Source organism: Lagopus leucura, unplaced genomic scaffold (assembly GCF_019238085.1).
Source record: "Lagopus leucura isolate 7727_CA_CO unplaced genomic scaffold, USGS_WTPT01 Super-Scaffold_100008, whole genome shotgun sequence".
Taxonomy (NCBI): domain Eukaryota; kingdom Metazoa; phylum Chordata; class Aves; order Galliformes; family Phasianidae; genus Lagopus; species Lagopus leucura.
This window is the reverse complement of record NW_024962265.1, coordinates 13684063-13702301: the sequence shown is the minus strand read 5'-3', so window position 1 is coordinate 13702301 and position 18239 is coordinate 13684063. Positions and strand designations below refer to the sequence as shown.

Here is an 18239-nt window from a genome sequence, read left to right as displayed (position 1 = left end):
CATTGCCCTATTTGCTTCCAAAGTGATGGCCTCTGAGGGAGCAGAATAACTTCTTAGCCCTTGTTCAGCCCCAGCTGGTGGAACACTGGCAGAAATGCAACCACTGTGTGTGAAGGTCACAACTTTCTGAGATAAGTTGTTTGTAGGAGACCTGAACAACTGTGCTGTTAAAGGAATTACAGAGCAGTGCCCTTGGAAAATAATTTCAGTGAGGCCTGTAGCCAGAATGATGGTGGAATTGAGGTAGAAGGGGATTTGTGACAAAGATGAGCCCTTGCTCAGTCCAGGCAGCCAGAATGGCCATGTTCTGTACAACATTTGGGAAGAAGACACTAATGTGGACTGAGAGCTGTCAGAGCTCTGAACCATGAGTGAGTGAGTACTAACAAGCTTCAGTGCAGGCACCAAGCTTATGTGGAGTGTGAGCATGATCTCCACAGTGGGATCCTCCACTGGCCTGGGAAAGTAGCTTCTGCCTAAGGATGGAAATCTCAAGGTACATTGCTCGAGAGGTGGTAATGTGTGACCTCTTCACAAGCTGGCGCCAGTAGATAGCAGATCCTGCTGAGAAATCAGGGCTGTTCTGTCCTGTGACACCCTTCTTTGTAAAGCAGGTGATGGTGAAAGGGGAGATGGGAGAGGCTGGAGGTATCCTGGTGCTGCAGTCAGGCAAGAGGTTTTTGCTCTTGGTCTGGGTACTTGGATTTGCAGCCTGTGCTCCCTGTAGTGGAGGTAAAGCATCTCCTGGTGTCTCCCCTCTGTTTTGCCACTGATGGCAGTAGGGCCAGACCACTGGGTGCATGCCTCCATTTGGGCAGCACTGCAACCCCCCTTTACTAGGTTTGGTGCCACCACCCACAGGGAACACATACTGCAGAGAGCACCCTGAAGTCTGTAGGACTGCTTCTCTGCAAACTCCTTACTCCATACTTCAAAAAAAAGCACAATGATTTTTCATTTATTTTAACATAACACCTGAAAATGGCGTAAGAGAGGCGTAGAAGATGAGGAAAATCCCAGTGCATCTCCCAGCCTTGTGCAGGTCCCTGTGAGGAGTGCGGTGAGCAGGAGCTGGGCTGAGGGTTGGAGCCAGCCCATTTGCTCTGGCAGTTGTTTCAGCTGTAGGCTGTGTGCAGCTGTACAAGTGTGCACATGAGTGTGTGTGTGCATATAATTCTTGCTAAGGTAGTAAATAGTAGGATTACAAAGATTATAAACGAAACTCAAGTCTCTGGAGAATTCTGCTGGAACTTTTCCAAATATCTGAGCCTTAAACTAGGCAACCTGTTCCAGTGCCTCATCACCCTTGCTGCAAAAGACTTTTTCCTTATATCCAATCTAAATGTACCCTCTTTAAGCTTGAAGCCACTTCTTGTTCTATCACCTCAGATTCTGTTAAAGAGTCTGTCCCCTTCTTTCCTGTAGTTCTCCTTTAGATACTGAAAGGCTGCTCTCAGGTCTCCCTGCAGCCTTCGCTTCTGCAGGCTGAACAGCTCCAGCTCTCAGCCTGTTCCTGTAGGGGATCCACCCCTTGGATCATTCCTGTGGCCCTCCTCTGGATGTGGTCCAGCAGGTCCATATCTGTCCTGTACTGAGGGGCAGGATCACCTCCCTTACCCTGCTGGCCATGCTACTTTAGATGCAGCCCAGGATACGGTTGGCTTTCTGGGCTGTGAGGGCACACTGCTGGCTCAGGTCCAGCTGCCATCCACAAGTACCTTCAGGTCTTTTTTGGCAGGGAGATGAGCAGGTATTTAATCTCCTTTTCTCTAAAGGAAGTCAGATGAACACTAAAGGAAATACGACTTTGCATTTTTTCAATTTAAATTGACCTGTGGTCAAAATACTGTAATTTATGTTGGTGGTTTGCAGCAAATTGCCCTTTTGGCCCAGTCTGCTAGTGTGCTAAAAGTGTGCACAAGTCTGTTAATTCTAAGCTGGGATCTTATCTTAACATACTGAGAATCATAATGCTGAGGAGTTGGCAATATGCTTGCAGTGTAATTAGAGTCAATAGGCAATGATTCAGAAGAAATTTGCTAGCTCTGCAAAATTTTCAACCTTACAAATTGCTGAATGGTTTTATCAAAATGCTTCAGTACCACCAGGAAACGATGCCAGGAAATCACATTTGAACAAACCCATTGTTTTTTTGCCATGGAGGAGTTGCCATTTCATGCTCTCCATCCCTCACCTCAAGCAGTAACAAAAATATGTCTACAGAAATGATTTCTCATCAGTTTTGTGTAGGATCGCTTACGATACTTGCTTGTTCCTATCATCCTGTTCTAAGGCATTAAATGCCTTGACTTCCCTTTGTCCACCCCTTTCATTATCTATTAGAACATCCTGGCTATAGCAGCAATAAACTGATTCACTGCAGTTGAAATGAAAGTGAATTGCAAATACTTAAATCAGTGGAAAAGGTAGCAGAGCTGCTGTTTGATTTTGGGATTTCTTCTCTATGTTTCTACAAGGCCACGGTGAAATGTGTGAGTGCTAATTTTGTCTTGGAGATCAGGAAAAAAATTACTTGAAATGCATCCATGAAGATACTATGAAAATTATGGATCCTCTGTGTGTTCATGTGTGCACACGTTTGTGAGTAGATGCCATACAGTGTTTTGTAGTCAGAAATTGCTTATCAGCAGATCTGAGTGAAGAATTTGGCTAGAAAATTTTCCTGCTAAAAATGTGACTTTGTTTAAATTGGAGAATGCCACAGCAGAATGTATGACTGAGTTAAACACTCCATTAAAGAAAACAATACATCCAGTTCCAAAATGACATTTCAGAACAGAAAGCTATTGTTTGATTTAGTAAATGCTTCTTTGAAAACCCTCAAATCCTTGGCTAATGATTTCAAAAGCTTCTTTTACTCTCCTCTATTTTCCATGGGAGGTACTTAAGTTTCCTGCTCTGCTTACCAGGGGACAGATTTGATCTGTGCCCAACACTGATCTTCAAAGCAAGCAGCCAGTCTGCATTAACTTGCAAACCTTCACCCCGACCCTCTTCCACTCCTGTCAGCAAAAGGAGAATAGTCAGCTGTTTGTCTTGGAGGCCGTTTCCAACCCAAATTGGTTAGGGCATCTTAATCTCTTGTAGTAAACTCTGCATCTGTGTGGTTTTATAGTACAAAATGAATTACTTTTTCCAGTTTCTAGTTGCTGAAGTACTCTAGTAGGTACAGCATTTAAAAGGATCTTACAGGATTTAGTTTGTTTTTCCCTATTCCAAATGAATAACATGAAATAAAGCCATGTAAAGCCATCCATCACTTGCAACTAAATAATACCTAAAAGACACATGCATCCCTAGATGTACCTGTGTGTTCCTCATTTTTCCAGGGAAAAACTTAAGATATCAAAAAAGATAACCAAGCATGTGCTAAAATTAGCTGTGGTGAAGCTACTCAAGTGCTATGTCAGAGTAATGAGAGTGCTAGTTAAGTCAAACTCTCCAGAGCCCAGCTGTACTCTGAGGGGTTTGACTTCACCTGTTGGAGTACGTGAGAAGCGAAACTTCTGTAGCAGAGAGAATCCTTCTCAGGGAGCCATGTAGGAGACAGGCCACACGGTGGCCATATCTGGACATTAATGAGCAAGGTGGTCGAAAAGCAAGATCTGCTGTGGCTACAGGTGATGGTAGGGTATTTTCACCAAAACATAGGCTGGACATGGTATGCTGGATCATTCTGGCATGGCATTCACTTCATATCTAGGAATTGAGGGGTTTTCTGTTTTGATTTCAGCGATGATGGTGATCAAATGTCACACAAATCTTTTGGTGGATCGACATGTGGAATAGCCAGGGCCCAGGAGACAGGCTGGTTTAGCTTGGAGAGGAGAAGACTCCAGGGAGGCCTCATTGTGGCCTTCTAGTATAAATAGGTGTATAAACAGGATGGGGGAATGGCTGTTTATGTGGGTGGATAGTGGTAGGACAAGGGGGAATGGCTTTAAACTGAGACAGGGGAGGTTTAGGTGTTAGACATTAGGAAGAAGTTTTTCACACAGAGGGTGGTGACGCACTGGAACAGGTTGCCCAGGGAGGTTGTGGATGCCCCATCCCTGGAGGCATTCAAGGCCAGGCTGGATGTGGCTCTGGGCAGCCTGGTCTGGTGGCTGGTGACCTGCACACAGCAGGGGGTTGAAACTGGATGATCATTGTGGTCTGTTTCAACCCAGGCCATTCTGTGATTCTATGCAAGCGGAGCTGGAGATGGTAGAGGTACTGTTCCATGGGGCCTTGGAGAGCAGAGCAGCTCTCATGGATTTCTGACTGGCTAAATATCGTTAGTAATGCTGTATCTATTTCTAGATACTCCGATGTCTGATAGATGGCTCCGATGTCTGATAGAAGTCCCCAAAGTCTGGCTGGTGAGGCACAGAGGTGGTTCCAGCAGTGGCTGGACACTTCACTAAGGCCATCCAGACTCTGAAAGAGTCACTTGGTGAGAATCTCAGAAATGTTGCAGTCGGTGCCACAGTATGAAGCTGTCCATAGGCTGTAGCTGTAGACCATACCACAAATGTAGAAACACATCCAAAATGTACAAAATGGCAAGAAAATAATGTACCAGAATCTCCCTATTTCAGTGCTGAGGGAGATTTTTCTTGTTTCCCTTTACCTGACAGTTTTACTTTTATTTTCAAAGCTGGTGTGGTCGTGTGCATGGATAGTGTACTGGGTAGATCGTAAAGGAGAAGTCCAGCGCTTTTGAAAGCTATTTAATACATGTCACAGTCATACAGCTGAACTCAGGCAAAGCCAGCAGTGCCCACTTCTAACCTTGGTGCGGAATCCTAAATGGAGAAGTAGCCCATAGTTGTGTTTCTGTTCACCTTGTACGGTTTTCTTTGAGTCCCACAAAGCTCAGTTTGGACATTTCATAGAATTCAGGAAATGTGATGACCTTCCAAGTGCTGCGCTGTATTTAGAACAAACGACTCTTTGCTGTTTATTGTCTCCTTTCCCAACAGGCAGTTGTAGAGTTTGAGCTGTAGCTTTGTGAATGTGTTAGTGCTTAATATCTTCCTCCTCACTCTCAGCTTATTCTGGCTCCAGAGTTTTTGTAATCCACATTACCAGGTAAACGTTACTAAAGCTGTATCAACCACCTTTCCTGAACATGCAGGTATTCAGAAGTAGAATTACCAACATTAATTAATTAATTCCTCTTTAAGCTTTTTAAATCCAGATGTAAATACAGTGATCTGATTTTCCAGCAGCACGTATTTGGGTAACTTGATCAGATCCCTGAGAAAAGCCACATGCCGTTTCGCCTCTTTTCTGTGCAGAGGAATGTGGACAATTCATCATTCTACCCAGAGCCTTATTAGCTGTCACAAGGGTTAACTGACCTCCTGCAAACAGGAACTTGCCAGTTTGCCTGCAGGGAAGATATCCCATGGCAGGCTGACTGCTTAAGCACTTTCAATGTAAAGTAAAAACAATCTCTTGTGTCAGGGTATAATTCAAAGAACAAAGGACCATTTTGCTCAATTGTGCAGGCAGCAGAAGTTATTTTTGTCTCTTGCCTATCATATTCACATTGTACAAGAAAGTCATTTTGCTGAGGACTGATTTGTTCGGCTGAGGCTCTTTGTGCAGTTCTTGAACTGAAGACCACCACTGTGTTTTGAGTTGGAGCAAACAATGCCCAACCTTGAAAACAGCTTTGTTTTGCCCTTCTTCAAAGGGGTGTGTGCTTGGGGTGCGTGAATTCATTTATGGACCATTTTGAGCCAAGAACCTCCTTCAGGAATGCTTGTTAAATGGATGTTTAAGTGAAGGCTTTTATCAAGTATTGCAGTCCCTGAACGTGTGCTTGACCTGCTTCAGCTTTACAAGTGTCATGATGGCAGGTAGATGACCTGTATATTTTCAGAGCGTCTTTTTATTCTTCGTGGCATCCCTTTGCTGAGAGCTTTGCAGGCTGGTAGTTTCCTCTGCAATTGAGGAGAGGGAAAGCAACAGCTCTGCTGCGTGGAAACTGCCTCTGGTCTGCGTGCAGAGTGTGCTTTCAGAAATGACCATGCATCAGAAAGTGAGCAGATTAACTCCTCTTCGCACAGGTTAGTGCTGAAGAAGTGCATTTATTCTTCTAAAAGCTTGTTAGAAAGGGTGTTGCCCAAATCTCATCACTTGAATTTATCACTCATCATGTGAATTAATTTGCAAAACATCTGTTAATGGGCCTGATTCCACCTGGAGGGTGACGAGCAGTGTGCAGCAGGCTGGCAGCACCCATGCTGGAGCAGGCTCCTTTCCTCCCCTTGGGCAGGGCTGCCCACAACAACATATATCATTTTGCATCTCCCTGCTCTGTTTCTCAGTGCCTGATTTTTACCCATCTTTTGTGTAGGCAGAACATCAGTGCTCTGCCAGGCCCTCAGTGCTGCATCCCAATCCCTACACATCCCACCCCCCAAATATTTCCAAGTGTCTGGGAAGGCACCCAAGGCCAGGCCCCAGCCTTTGTGCTCTATGCTGTCAGCCCATGGATTGGTTTTGGTCTTCTCTGGAGTCACTTCAGCTTTTAGGACCTGCAGTGTCTTGTGGAAGGGAGCTCTGCAGTTTAGCTCACCACTGTAACCAGCTATCTGCTGGTGTTTTCTGTGGGAGGTGCAGGGGAGGCTGTTTGTTTCTCAGTGTGTGTTGCATTCCTCAGTTACTCCCTGCGGCTGTGCTGGGAGAGACAGTGACCGGTTGTTCCTTGTTCACCTTTTCCATTTCAGTCATGTCTTTTCTCTTAAGCCTTCTGCTGGGTGCCTGCCTGGCATTTCTTTTCCCGTCAGGGCAGCCTTGCTCCGCTTACCCTGGTAGGAGTGAAACAGGATCTTTTGGTGGCCGTCAGACGGACGCCCAGCGCTGCAGGATGTGCCCTCCCTCACCCCGCTGTTGGGCCGTTTCTGATGTGTGCAGATGGGGTGCTCCCATCCTGTCCTGGGGCTTCTGCCCTCCTGTCACTGCCTCCAGCTCAGCCCCGGTTCCTCATACCCAAGCAGACACAGCCACAGTCAGCTGCTAATAATCCACAGACCACCTCTGTACTCATTTCACCATTCCATTCCATCTGCTTTTATGTTCCTCAGCTCTCACAGTACCCTTTTCTCCTTCCAGCTTGTGACTGCAACCCCCGCGGCATCCAGACCCCGCAGTGTGACCGTGCCACAGGGCAGTGCATCTGCAACGAGGGAGTGGAAGGGCCGCGCTGCGACAAGTGCTCCCGGGGCTACTCAGGCTTCTTCCCTGACTGTGTGCCCTGCCACCAGTGCTTCGCCCTCTGGGATGTCATCGTTGGCGAGCTGACCAACCGCACCCAGCAGTTCCTGGATAGGGCAAATGCTCTGAAAATCACAGGGGTCGTCGGCCCCTACCAGCAGACGCTCAGCACCCTGGAAGAGAAGCTGGGTGAAATCAAAGCCATCATCGCTCAAAATCCGGCCGCTGAGCCACTGAAGAACATTGGGAATCTCTTTGAGGAAGCAGAGTGAGTACGGTTGCGGTTAGGTGGATAAATCTAGCTTGGGGAGGAGTGGGAATGCTGCCGGGCTGGGGCTGAGGGAGCAGGTGTAGGCCGCACACTGGGTTAGAAGGCACCCTGGCAGTGCACGGCATGGCCCTGTTGGAGCATCTCAGCGTGGTACCAAAACCCCATCCCATAAGTAGAAACCTGGCCAGGAAGGCAGGAGCAGCACAGGCTGCACGGGGCAGCTAATTACCGGCTGCTAATTAGCACCCAGCTGCTCACACTTGCTTTGCGATCTCCCCGGGGCAAAGGACAACCACTGCTATTGTGTGAGAGAATGAAGAGAGGAGAGATTAAATTCCTGGATTTCCGCCTGTAGCCGATGGGTTGGAAATTTCTTCAGGCTTTCTTTCTGCACTCTGAGCTTGGGGTGGAGGGAGCAGCTGCTCGGTCACAGCACTTGTTTCCATTCTGCTCGGGGTCAGAGCCTGTATTTTGTTTTAGAGCTGAGCATACTGAAAAAGGGGGTTTGTGCTTTCACAGATGGGACAGTTGTGCAACTGCTAGAGCTTTGTTTGTGCATTGTCAGGGGACTGCACAAAGCAAGTGGGAGAGGATCAAAGCACAAATATTTCAATTAAGAATGGGCTTGTGCCCTGCAACCCCCTCTTCAGCTGGAAAGCCCCTGTGCTGCTGTTGCTGTGTTGTCTCTGTGTACTGAGGGAGCACCTGTGGAGCTGATCTTCTCTAACTGGTGTGTTAGAGCTCATCTCTGGCTGTACAGAGAAGGAAGTATTGGATTTTGAAGGGCTGCTGGCAAACAGCAGCCTGCTGAGCTGTTGGGGGAGATGGAAACTGATCACAGAGATTAAATACTGCCCAGTTCTCACAGTGTGAGGAATTGCTGGGTGTGGTAGGATTGCCATGGATGGGAAGTTTCCTGTGCCCAGCTCTGTTCTGCAACAGCTCTGCCTTGTATCGTGCAGTTGTCTTTCCTTTTAGGGTTATCCCAGCAGCTGGAGCCTGCTCCTGGGTGCACTAAGGCCATGCAGGAGGTTCTCCTTAGCCCCAGAGAACGGATGATGGGAAGAGATCTTTACAGAGGAGCTAAAAGAATCCATTGTATTAAAACCAAACCATCTAACCTATTCCAATCCCCTCCCCCCCCTCCCTCCTTCCTGAAGTTCAGATCTGTCCCATGAGTTCATAGTAATCAAAACTGCATTTGTAGCTGTGGGGGGGAGCAAATTATGTATGGATCATAGTAGTCAACTCTGACCTATGCAGTTGCCATGGTACAAGAGCATTACACCAGTCCTCTGGAATCTGCCTCCAGTTAATCTTACACAAAGCAGCTGTTTTCTGAGTAATTTGGTGCTTTGAGTTTATAAACGTGCTGTAGATTAAAAAGTAGTTTTGTGTGATAAAGGAAACAAAGCAGCATTCTAGGTAGGCATGTTGTTACAAATCACAGCTCTGCCGTGGGAGCAGCATGGCACAGCTCTAACCATTGCTGAGCTGAACTGAGCTTAGAGCTCTTCTTCTGCCCCCACTAAGTGCTCCTCCTCTGTTCTGCAGCAAGCTGACAGCTGACGTTACCGTTAAGATAGCAGACATAGAAGCAAGCCTCTCAACCTTAGCAGAGAAGAGCAATAGCACCGATGCTGACCTGAGTGCGCTGGAGACAGATGCCAAAAGCCTGGATCGTGTCGTGAAGGAGCTGGCAGAACAGCTAGAGTTCATCAAGATCTCTGATGTTCGGGGTGAGTGTCACACGGAGGGGGAGAAAGCAGTGGGGTGGTTGAAGATTTAATTAGTGCATGGTTTAAAATCCCAGGTTAATCTTCTAACTTGTAATGAAACTCAGTTCTTAGAGGCAGCTTCTCACTGTTTATTAGTGGAGTTGCTGATGCAGCAGAGGTTCTGTTTTGCCCCCTCACGCCTTCCTCTCTCCCTCTGTGCATTGCAATGCTGGCTCAAGTTCCTGGGGCATGAGAACTTCAGAGACTTTAAGATTTCAATTAAATACATTTTAGATGGGGGCACAACAGTTGGAAGCGAAGCAGATTCCAGGATACGTCTGCACCTTTCGGTTGCTCTTGCCAGGCGGTTAAATTCTGTTTGAAAAACTCCCTGTCTCTTTGTGACAGGAGCACACCACAAGAGCCCAGTTCTTCCCAGGAGAGCAAACCTTTGTGCCCACTGGAATGGTGCTGTGCCAGGCTTCTGTCATGGTCAGAGTTTGCTGAGAGAGGCAGGCCGCCGAATTCTGGGGAAGTTTTGAAAGCTGACCTAATTCCAACTTAAAGTATTTATTTATTTTTTAATTTCCTGCTTTGCAGGAAGTCTGAGGGCATTTCCAATGAATGTAGGGTTTCACAGAATGAGGCAAAAAGGTTGTAGGAACTGGGGAGTCCCTGGCTTGTGGCACTGTGTGGAGGAGAGCTGCTCCGAGGTGCAGAGTGTGGCTGCTCCTGCAGGGGTCCCTTGACCCTCCTGGGGCCTCTCCAGTAGTTATCCAAAATGAATGCTTCCATAAATCAGAGCCTTTCATCAGAAAGTTGTTTCCTGGGAGAACTCTGACCAGTTTCCAAGCAGTTACTCCACTGCTACTACACCAGACATCTATGCAGCAACAAGAAATAACGGCACATGCAAATCCTTAGAAAATAGAACGTTGCCCTGTGAACCTGAAAGGTTGGGTCTCCATTCACTGTCAGGGCCTAAGTCAGTTCCTGTGTCAGAGAACTGCTTAACTTCAAAACCAGCAAACCTGACACACTTTCAACCAAAAAAAAAAAATTTGAGTATTCAAACAACAGGACAAATTTTGTCATCCTTACAGCAGGACGGAGTGCAGCTAAAGAGGCTGTTGTTTGCTTTGACTTGATGCTAACCCAGATGTGCCATCCACCAGCCTCCGCGATTTAAATTACTCCATGTTACTTAACGGATTTCTGAGCGGCTCTGTCTGATTTCTGTCTGATTTCTGCAGGAGCCCTGGACAGCATCACCAAGTATTTCCAGATGTCCCTGGAGGCAGAGGAAAGGGTCAATGCTTCCACTGTCCACCCTGAGAGCGCCGTGGAGCTGTCAGCACAGACACGGCAGGAAGTGGAGGACTTAATCAATGAGAAGGAGGCCCAGTTCAAGGCTAAGCAAGAGGAGCAGTCGCGCCTCCTGGATGAACTCGCCGGCAAGCTGCAAAGCCTGGATCTCGCTGAAGCATCAGCAAAGGTATTTGGCTGAGAACTGCTGGGATAAAACCTACAGCAAAAAGTTGGGCTTGTGAAGAAGCAGCAGGCAGGAAGAAGCTGTTTGGAGCTGGACAGTGGGCAGTACAGTTTTTTCCTTAAAAAAGCAGATTTCATTGATGATGGGGAATTGCATGGGCTCCAAGACACCTATAGGTCTTCAGGCATCAGTCCTTTATGTTGTTCTCCCTCTTGCTTTTAGAAGCTCAGCCCAAAACATCCTAAACCAAATCTCTTTGCTGCAGGCAGAGCTCTCAAGTGCAGCAAAGTTTAGTGAGTCCATTGGACCAAGAGCCGACCTCTTAAATCTCAGTTAACATGCTTGCTTTTCCTGGGCTGCTTTGTTTTTGCAGCATTTCAAGTACACGCCATGCCTGTGCAGTGCTCGTGCTCCTTGGTATTGCCACACTCCCACCATTCTGCTTTAAACAAAGCAGAATTTACGGGGAGCTGGAGTCAAAAGGGCACAGTCCCTGTTGAAGCTGCCTGCTCATCTGTAAATATGATCAAGAGTGGTTTTCTCTGGGGTGAGGCAGGGTGTTCCTTCAGCTTCCCTTTGAAGGCAGCCGACTGCATTCAGAGAACAATCCCACTTGAAGTCCCACAGAAGGGAGAGCTCATTAACTCCTCTGGGCAGGGCTGGGCCTGTGTGAGAGGATGAGGTCTTCACACAGTGAATTGTCCTGGTCCTTTACAATGACAACCACCCACCCCAGTCCTGTCTCCTTTTTCTTGGGAAGAGAAGAAAAGGAATCTTTTTGTTTAGTTTCCCTGCCCCTACATTCCTGCCTAATGTGTTCTTGAGGACTGAAAATCCTGGTTAGATGTTATCAAAGTAGTAAACACTGAGTTAGTTGCTTGGAGGTGTAATCATGGGATGCAGAAACAAAATCTTTTTGCTTTCTAGCTACTGCTGGGTTGCGTGCCAAACAGGTAAGAGGGAATCCATTACACTTCACAGGAGCCAGCTGCAGCTAACTTGGCACAGCCTGTCAGTGTTCCCAGAGAGATTCTTGGCTGAAAGTACATCAGTTTGTGACGATCCTTTGGCATAAGGAGTGGGGTGGAACGGGAAGAGAGCCTCACAGGAGTAAAGGATTTTCCATCTGGCTAAAACAACTTCTGATGATTTCATTGTCCAGTTGGCCACAATAGTGGATAAGCTTAGTAAAAACTGCCAATTAGAGTAGTTTTACTTTAAAAAAACAACGAAGTTGGTCTCTTCTGATTTCATTATCACAAATTGGAAAGCATTGTGACAGAACAAACATTTGACGGAAGGGAATGGGACAGCCTTTCAAGAGAGGTGAAGAAGTTTCCTGTTTGGTATTTTATTTATTTTCTTTTGCTCTCCCCAAGGTAGCAAAGGAAAAGAGCCCATCCTGTACAGAACACATTCTTCTTTTTTAAAAAAGCTGCTTGGATTAGCCACTGTTTCCTCCAATGGTAGTAAGACTGGCATCAAACTGAAGGCGTACAGGCAGTAGTAGCTTCCAGCCTGTAAAAGAGCCTGAAGGCAGCTTTCTGGTTAGGCTGACAGGAAAAGCAGACAATGAAGGCACAGCTGCCTTCAAGCTACTTCAGCAGCAGGGAGCTGGCTAGCTGAAATCAAGTTAAAGGCAGAGAGTTGTGGAAAGGGTGCAGAAGGACTGACATCATGCTGACACGGACTGATGCAGAAACCATCTGCTCTACTTCAGCATCATTTGCTATCATAGAATATCCCAAGTTGGAAGGGACCCATAAAGATGGTCATATGTATTTAGTTGTGCTGTGGTATTTAGGATGCCATCCCCTCACGCCTCAGCAATAAAAACAAGGCTGTAATCCTGCCCTTGTCTCATTCACAGATGTGTGGCACACCAGTGGGAGCCTCTTGTGCTGAGTCAGAGTGTGGGGGGCTGCACTGCCGGACTGCTGCAGGGCAGAGGAAATGTGGAGGACCTGGCTGTGATGGGCTGGTCACTGTTGCTCACAACGCATGGCAGAAGGCCATGGACTTTGACAGAGACATCCTCAGTGCGTTGGCAGAAGTTGAGCAACTCTCCAGAATGGTAATACATAAATCATTTGTTGCAATAAAAAAGAAAACAGAAATCTTACAGTGGTAACCCAAGTTTAGACACTAATTGACAAAGTATGTGCCTGGTTTACTTCACAGTCTTTCTTTCTAGTTGTGTAACATCATCAAACTTGTAAAAATACTCAGACTTCAGCTTGCTGAAGTAAAGTTTCATGCGTTACTCCAAACATCACCATGAGTTGTTTAAACTAACACTGGTGATGTGGATCACAGCCAGCTCTTGAAAGTATTCTGTGAGTTTTATGAGAAGTATTTCTCATTACTGTTATCTCTGCCTCCAACTGAATTTTTGTTGTAAATCAGGCCTGAAAGCATACACAAATATGCAGTCAAGCCCTCTACTTTCTTCTCTTCAGGTTTCTGAAGCAAAGCAGAGAGCTGATGAAGCCAAACAGAATGCACAAGAAGTTCTGCTCAAAACCAATGCTACAAAGGAACAAGTGGACAGAAGCAATGAAGATCTGAGAAATCTTATTAAGCAGATCAGAGACTTCCTCATGCGTAAAAACCTTACACTCGCATTATCTCTTGTTTCTACGTCTGTGAAAACTCTTTTTCTTTCTTTGGCATCATTCTCCAAGGGGTAACACAATAGTCATCATCCTCCCCTGGCTGTTTTCAGCCAGATTTACTGAGTATGATGAAATCTGGGAGTGAGAAAACGAAAACAATAGGAGAAAGACTGATCTGTAGCCCATTGTTTCGTTCCTTTCAGCTGAGACCATTGTACTTCTCTAACTTGCCAAGTGTGTTCCTAAGTTCTGGCCAGAACTGCACAGTTCTATTAAAGGGGAGGACAGCCACGGTTAGAAACTCTGAGGTTTTCTCCACGTGAGATAACGGGTAAAGGATAAATGAGGGCCACTTTTCATTGTTGAGTGGCAGCATGGCAAACCCATTCCTTCTGTTAGCACAAGGCTGAGTATACTGTTAGCACAAATACATTTACATGTAGCTGTTGGCTTCCCTTCTTCTGGGTTTGCAGCCCACCACAGCCCTGGCATGAGGTAGCTGATCACCGAGATCAGCAAAAGGCTTCCAAGAGAATGATGCTAGGAGGAGGGCCTTTGTGCCTGCTGGGCCTCTCCTTAGAGAGAAGTGTCACCCTAAGGAAGCCTTTTTAATACCCTGATGTACTGCAGTCTGGAGGAGGAAGCTTTTTCCATGATTTTGCTTCTTGAGGGAGCACGTGGACAGAAATGTTGAATACTGAGACCTGACAGCAGGAAGCTTTGACTCACACCTGTGTCATTTCTGCCTATCTGTAGAAGACAGTGCTGACCTGGACAGCATTGAGGCAGTGGCTAATGAAGTGCTGAACATGGAGATGCCCAGCACCCCCCAGCAGCTGCAAGCCCTGACAGAAGACATCCGTGAACGCGTGGAAAGCCTTTCTGATGTCGAGGTCATCCTGCAGCAGAGTGCTGGAGACATTGCAAGAGCAGAAATGCTACTGGAGGAAGCTAAGAAAGCAAGGTATGCAACCCCATTTTGCATTTGGTAGTTACTGTCACCAGGAACTGGAATGAGACTTCCATCTCACTCTACCAGGGAACGCAGAGTTTATCTTACCACAAAGCAGACTTCCCATTCATTGGCTGTGGGGCAAAAACGGCCCTTTGCAGCGTATGGCACTGCAAAGTAAAAGCAGTTTTCATGCTAACCTAGTTTTGCTCCACAGCAAAGGTGCAACAGATGTTAAAGTCACTGCAGACATGGTGAAAGCAGCACTAGAGGAAGCTGAAAAGGCTCAAAATGCAGCTGAAAAAGCCATAAAACAAGCTGATGAAGATATTAAAGGAACTCAAGACCTGCTGACCTCAGTAAGTTATTTCCAAGTATGCTTTAAGATGCACTAACAGGAACATGTCTGATATTCAGAAACCAGTGTAAGTATGTCTAAGGAAGGCAAATCAAAGACTGCACTTAGAATGAGTCTAAACCATTCTGGCCTTTACTATATAAACATCTGAGTCAGAATATGAGATAACGAGAGGCCTACAAGCTCTTAAAGAAAAAAGGCTTTTCTCACCCCATATCATGCACCACTGAAGTTACACGAGTAGGATTGTAGCAGGTGTGCCAAGATCCCTATGAAGTCATACATGTCAGGCCCTTGGCAGCAGTGTATTGGTGTAACCACGCTGTCTAAAAGTGCCATTCATTGCAACAGGAGAAAACTGATGCTAGATTGAAGTGGTAATCGCTGTAATTTTTAGATAATGGATTTTCAGGCTTTAACTCATAGCTCTCGATACCATAGTGTTAACTCCGCCCATTCAGCTTGGCCAGCTTAAGAGATGGACAACTTCAGACACTTAGCACTATCATTTGATAATGAACTTGTGAAGTTCTGTTTGCAGATGAAGCAACTCTTGAGCATGTGCAATGCAATCAAGTGATTCCTAATGAAATTCTTAACACTGCTGGAGATTTCAGTGTACTTCATCTTAAAGCAGTGGGCTCTTTCACCCCAATTGCAATTGTCCATTTTTAACAAAATAAAACACTTATTAGATCTGTTGTTCTATTGTATCTATTGTATAGACCTATCGAATTAGATCTATTGTTGTGACCTAATGAGTGGATCAGAACTTACAAGAAAGCTTCTGTGATATTCAGAGTCTTTTGAAAGTGTATCTTTGTCCCTCTTCCTGTTAGATTCAATCTGAAAACGCCGCATCTGAAGAAACACTGAACAATGCCACTTTACGTCTGTTTGCACTTGAGAGGAGCGTTGAAGACCTCAAGCAAAAGGCTGCTACAAATTCAGAAAATGTGGGCAACATAGAAGAAAAAATTGTTTCTGCAAAACAGAATGCTGAAGAAGTTAAACAGGTGAGAAGTTTGGGAAAGATAGTAAAGGAGAGCCAACAAAACTCACCCTGGGGTTGGGTAGGTGCTGAATTCACTTGGATCTACTTTGTTTATCAGCCAAAGGCTGGTGATAAAAAAAAAAAAAAAAAAAAGTGCTTAATGCACTTACTGAGGTGTTTTTTTTACTTTTTTTAAATGTAAAGAGAGAGAAGCATTAGGAAGTTGTCAGGTTCAAAAATAGTTGCAGGAAATATGCCTCATTACCACTTATCAGCCTTTCACAGATCTGTTTCTGTCCCTCAGCTTCACTGTCTGCTACAGGTCAACTGGCTAACGTAGATGAAAAATAAAACTGTTTCTACAATGATGTTCAGGCCAAAGAAACCCTAGTTGGGCATATACGGAATTAAGTGGCAAGAATAAATCCTTAGCTCACTACGAAACCAGTCTCATTTCTAAATATCAGAGATGCAGAATTCACTCTGACCATATGGCATAATTCCCAGTGTCTGCTATACACCTTCGTAATACCAAAAGAATGTTCATTAACAAAACACTTGACAAATCTGCCAAAGGAAGTTTTCATTTCTCCAGTCTTTTGGCTGGAATTAACCCATCAGTCTCGAGAGACATTTTCTGTAATGTGAATGCATTATCCACCAAACAATTATTTCCAAACACTAAGTAGTATTTCAGGTGGTCATCAGACCCCAGAGGGTTCTAGTACTGCTGCAGACTTGCTTACTAGTTGAATTCATTTGTGGTGTAGTACTCCTTAACCTCACAGGGAAAAAGCACAGCTGAGAAGTGAACCTGATGTCATCTCCAGTACCCTCACCTTCGAGAGCCAGGCAGCTGTTCTTACTGAAAAGGCAGCAATGCTGTTCCTCCCCCACTGCCCCAGTGTGTCAGGGGCTCTGACTTCCCCGAGCTCCAGAATTGTGTAACTGCAGTCCATGCCGTGTTAGTGTTGGAGCTGTAGAACAGCCACAGATGTGCAAGAGACATTGATGAGTCTTCGCAGGGACTCTTTAAATCTTGCATATTTAACAGGAAATCCCTCGACCCTGTTGCTGTTTTTGTTACCTGAGCTGACACTGCTCTCCTTAGCCCGGATATTGGGCAGCTCCCTCTGCATTGTCTTTTGAGTGGCTCCATCTTGTGTTTGTGTGTGGAACAACAGGTCCTCGACACCGAGCTGAACAGCAAGTACAAAACCGTGGAGGATCTCATCACCAAAAAGACAGAGGAGTCGGCTGACGCGAGGAGGAAAGCCGGCATGTTGCAAGAGGAAGCAAAGGCATTGCTGGCTCAAGCCAACAGCAAGCTGCAGCTGCTCAAAGGTAAGGCTGTTCTGAGGAGGTAAGGTACTGCTGTAGAATACAAAGCACTATCGTGCTGTTCAACCAAGTGTTCATCAGCAGCAGGAAAAGAAAAAAAAGTTAATTCTTTGGTGCTGAAGTTCAAACAGCTTTTCTTATTTTGGACAAATATAATCATGAATCCTTGTATCAAAGAGAGCAAAAACTTAAGAGACACAAACTTCTGCAATGGCACCTACACTGCTCAGAGAAACACTGCACAGAAGAATTACAACATAAGTAACCACGATTGGTCAGCAACACCAAAAGCAGTCAAACTCCTGACAGACAACCCAGAATACCATCTGCAGTTCCCCTCACACACCCTGGAATGTATTTAAATCAAAGAGTAATGAGGATACAGCGGTTCCAGCTTACAGATGAATCTAACACAATGGCCAGTTAAAGCTGACTGAAACAGAGGGGGCAGTCAGCCCATCAGAGAGGAAGGAAGGTTTTCCTTCTGTTTTTGCCAGGCTGGGAACTCATGCTTCCTCTCACTTGTTCCTGCACAGCTACAATCACTCACTGAATATTTTGACTGTAACAAGCCAAAACTTTTCACATCAACAGAAGATCCTCTAACAGTAGGGAATAGCAGTTATTGTCAACATGAATCAAAGCACAGTTTTTGCACTTACAGAAAATTACTTCTGTTGTTTTATGTCCCAATACAAAAGAAACAGAAGGTGCCATGCCAGCCTTTGCTACTGTAGATCAGGTTTTCTTCCACAAGATAATAAGTTTGAATGGTAGTTTTTCCATAAGTTACATTTGATATTTTATCACATTAAAACATACCTAATTAAGCTGTTTTTCCTCTTCCTTTGCTGACAGAATTGGAAAATACATATGAAAACAATCAAAAAGTTCTGGAAGACAAAGCCAAGCAGCTGGTGGAGCTGGAAGAGACAGTTCGCTCCCTCTTACAGACAATCAGCCAGAAAGTTGCTGTGTACAGCACCTGCTTATAAATGGGAGCAGGAAACAGTTGGGTTCAGGATGGGTTTATACAAGTATTATACTAGTTGTTTTTGACAGTACACTAAGACCTGATAAAGTGAACAGGTTTGATACTGACTTCTAAGTCACAGAACCAAAGAGAATTAACTTTTTGACACTGAAAATAAACAGTACTTTTGTATCACTGTATGTACTTAGTATGACTCATTAAGTTCCATGTTATTTTCAGTAGGTGAAACTAATCCATGAGTTTCTGCAAGTCTTGTTTTTAAACTAGCTAGAGA

At 45.4% G+C, this 18239-nt stretch overlaps 1 protein-coding gene across 1 annotated transcript in view; it reads left to right on the top strand.

The window, feature by feature from the left end:
* Positions 1–18144, top strand: part of LAMB1 (laminin subunit beta 1) — a 41113-nt gene extending 22969 nt beyond the window's left edge. Inside the window, exons 24-33 of the mRNA XM_042872431.1 lie at positions 7129–7498; positions 9056–9240; positions 10473–10714; positions 12582–12785; positions 13171–13315; positions 14083–14290; positions 14496–14637; positions 15476–15652; positions 16815–16974; positions 17830–18144. Of these exons, the coding sequence (XP_042728365.1) occupies positions 7129–7498; positions 9056–9240; positions 10473–10714; positions 12582–12785; positions 13171–13315; positions 14083–14290; positions 14496–14637; positions 15476–15652; positions 16815–16974; positions 17830–17966 (1970 nt within the window). The 3' untranslated portion in view covers positions 17967–18144. The remainder of the gene's footprint in view (positions 1–7128; positions 7499–9055; positions 9241–10472; positions 10715–12581; positions 12786–13170; positions 13316–14082; positions 14291–14495; positions 14638–15475; positions 15653–16814; positions 16975–17829) is intronic.
* The last annotated feature ends 95 nt before the right edge of the window (positions 18145–18239 follow it).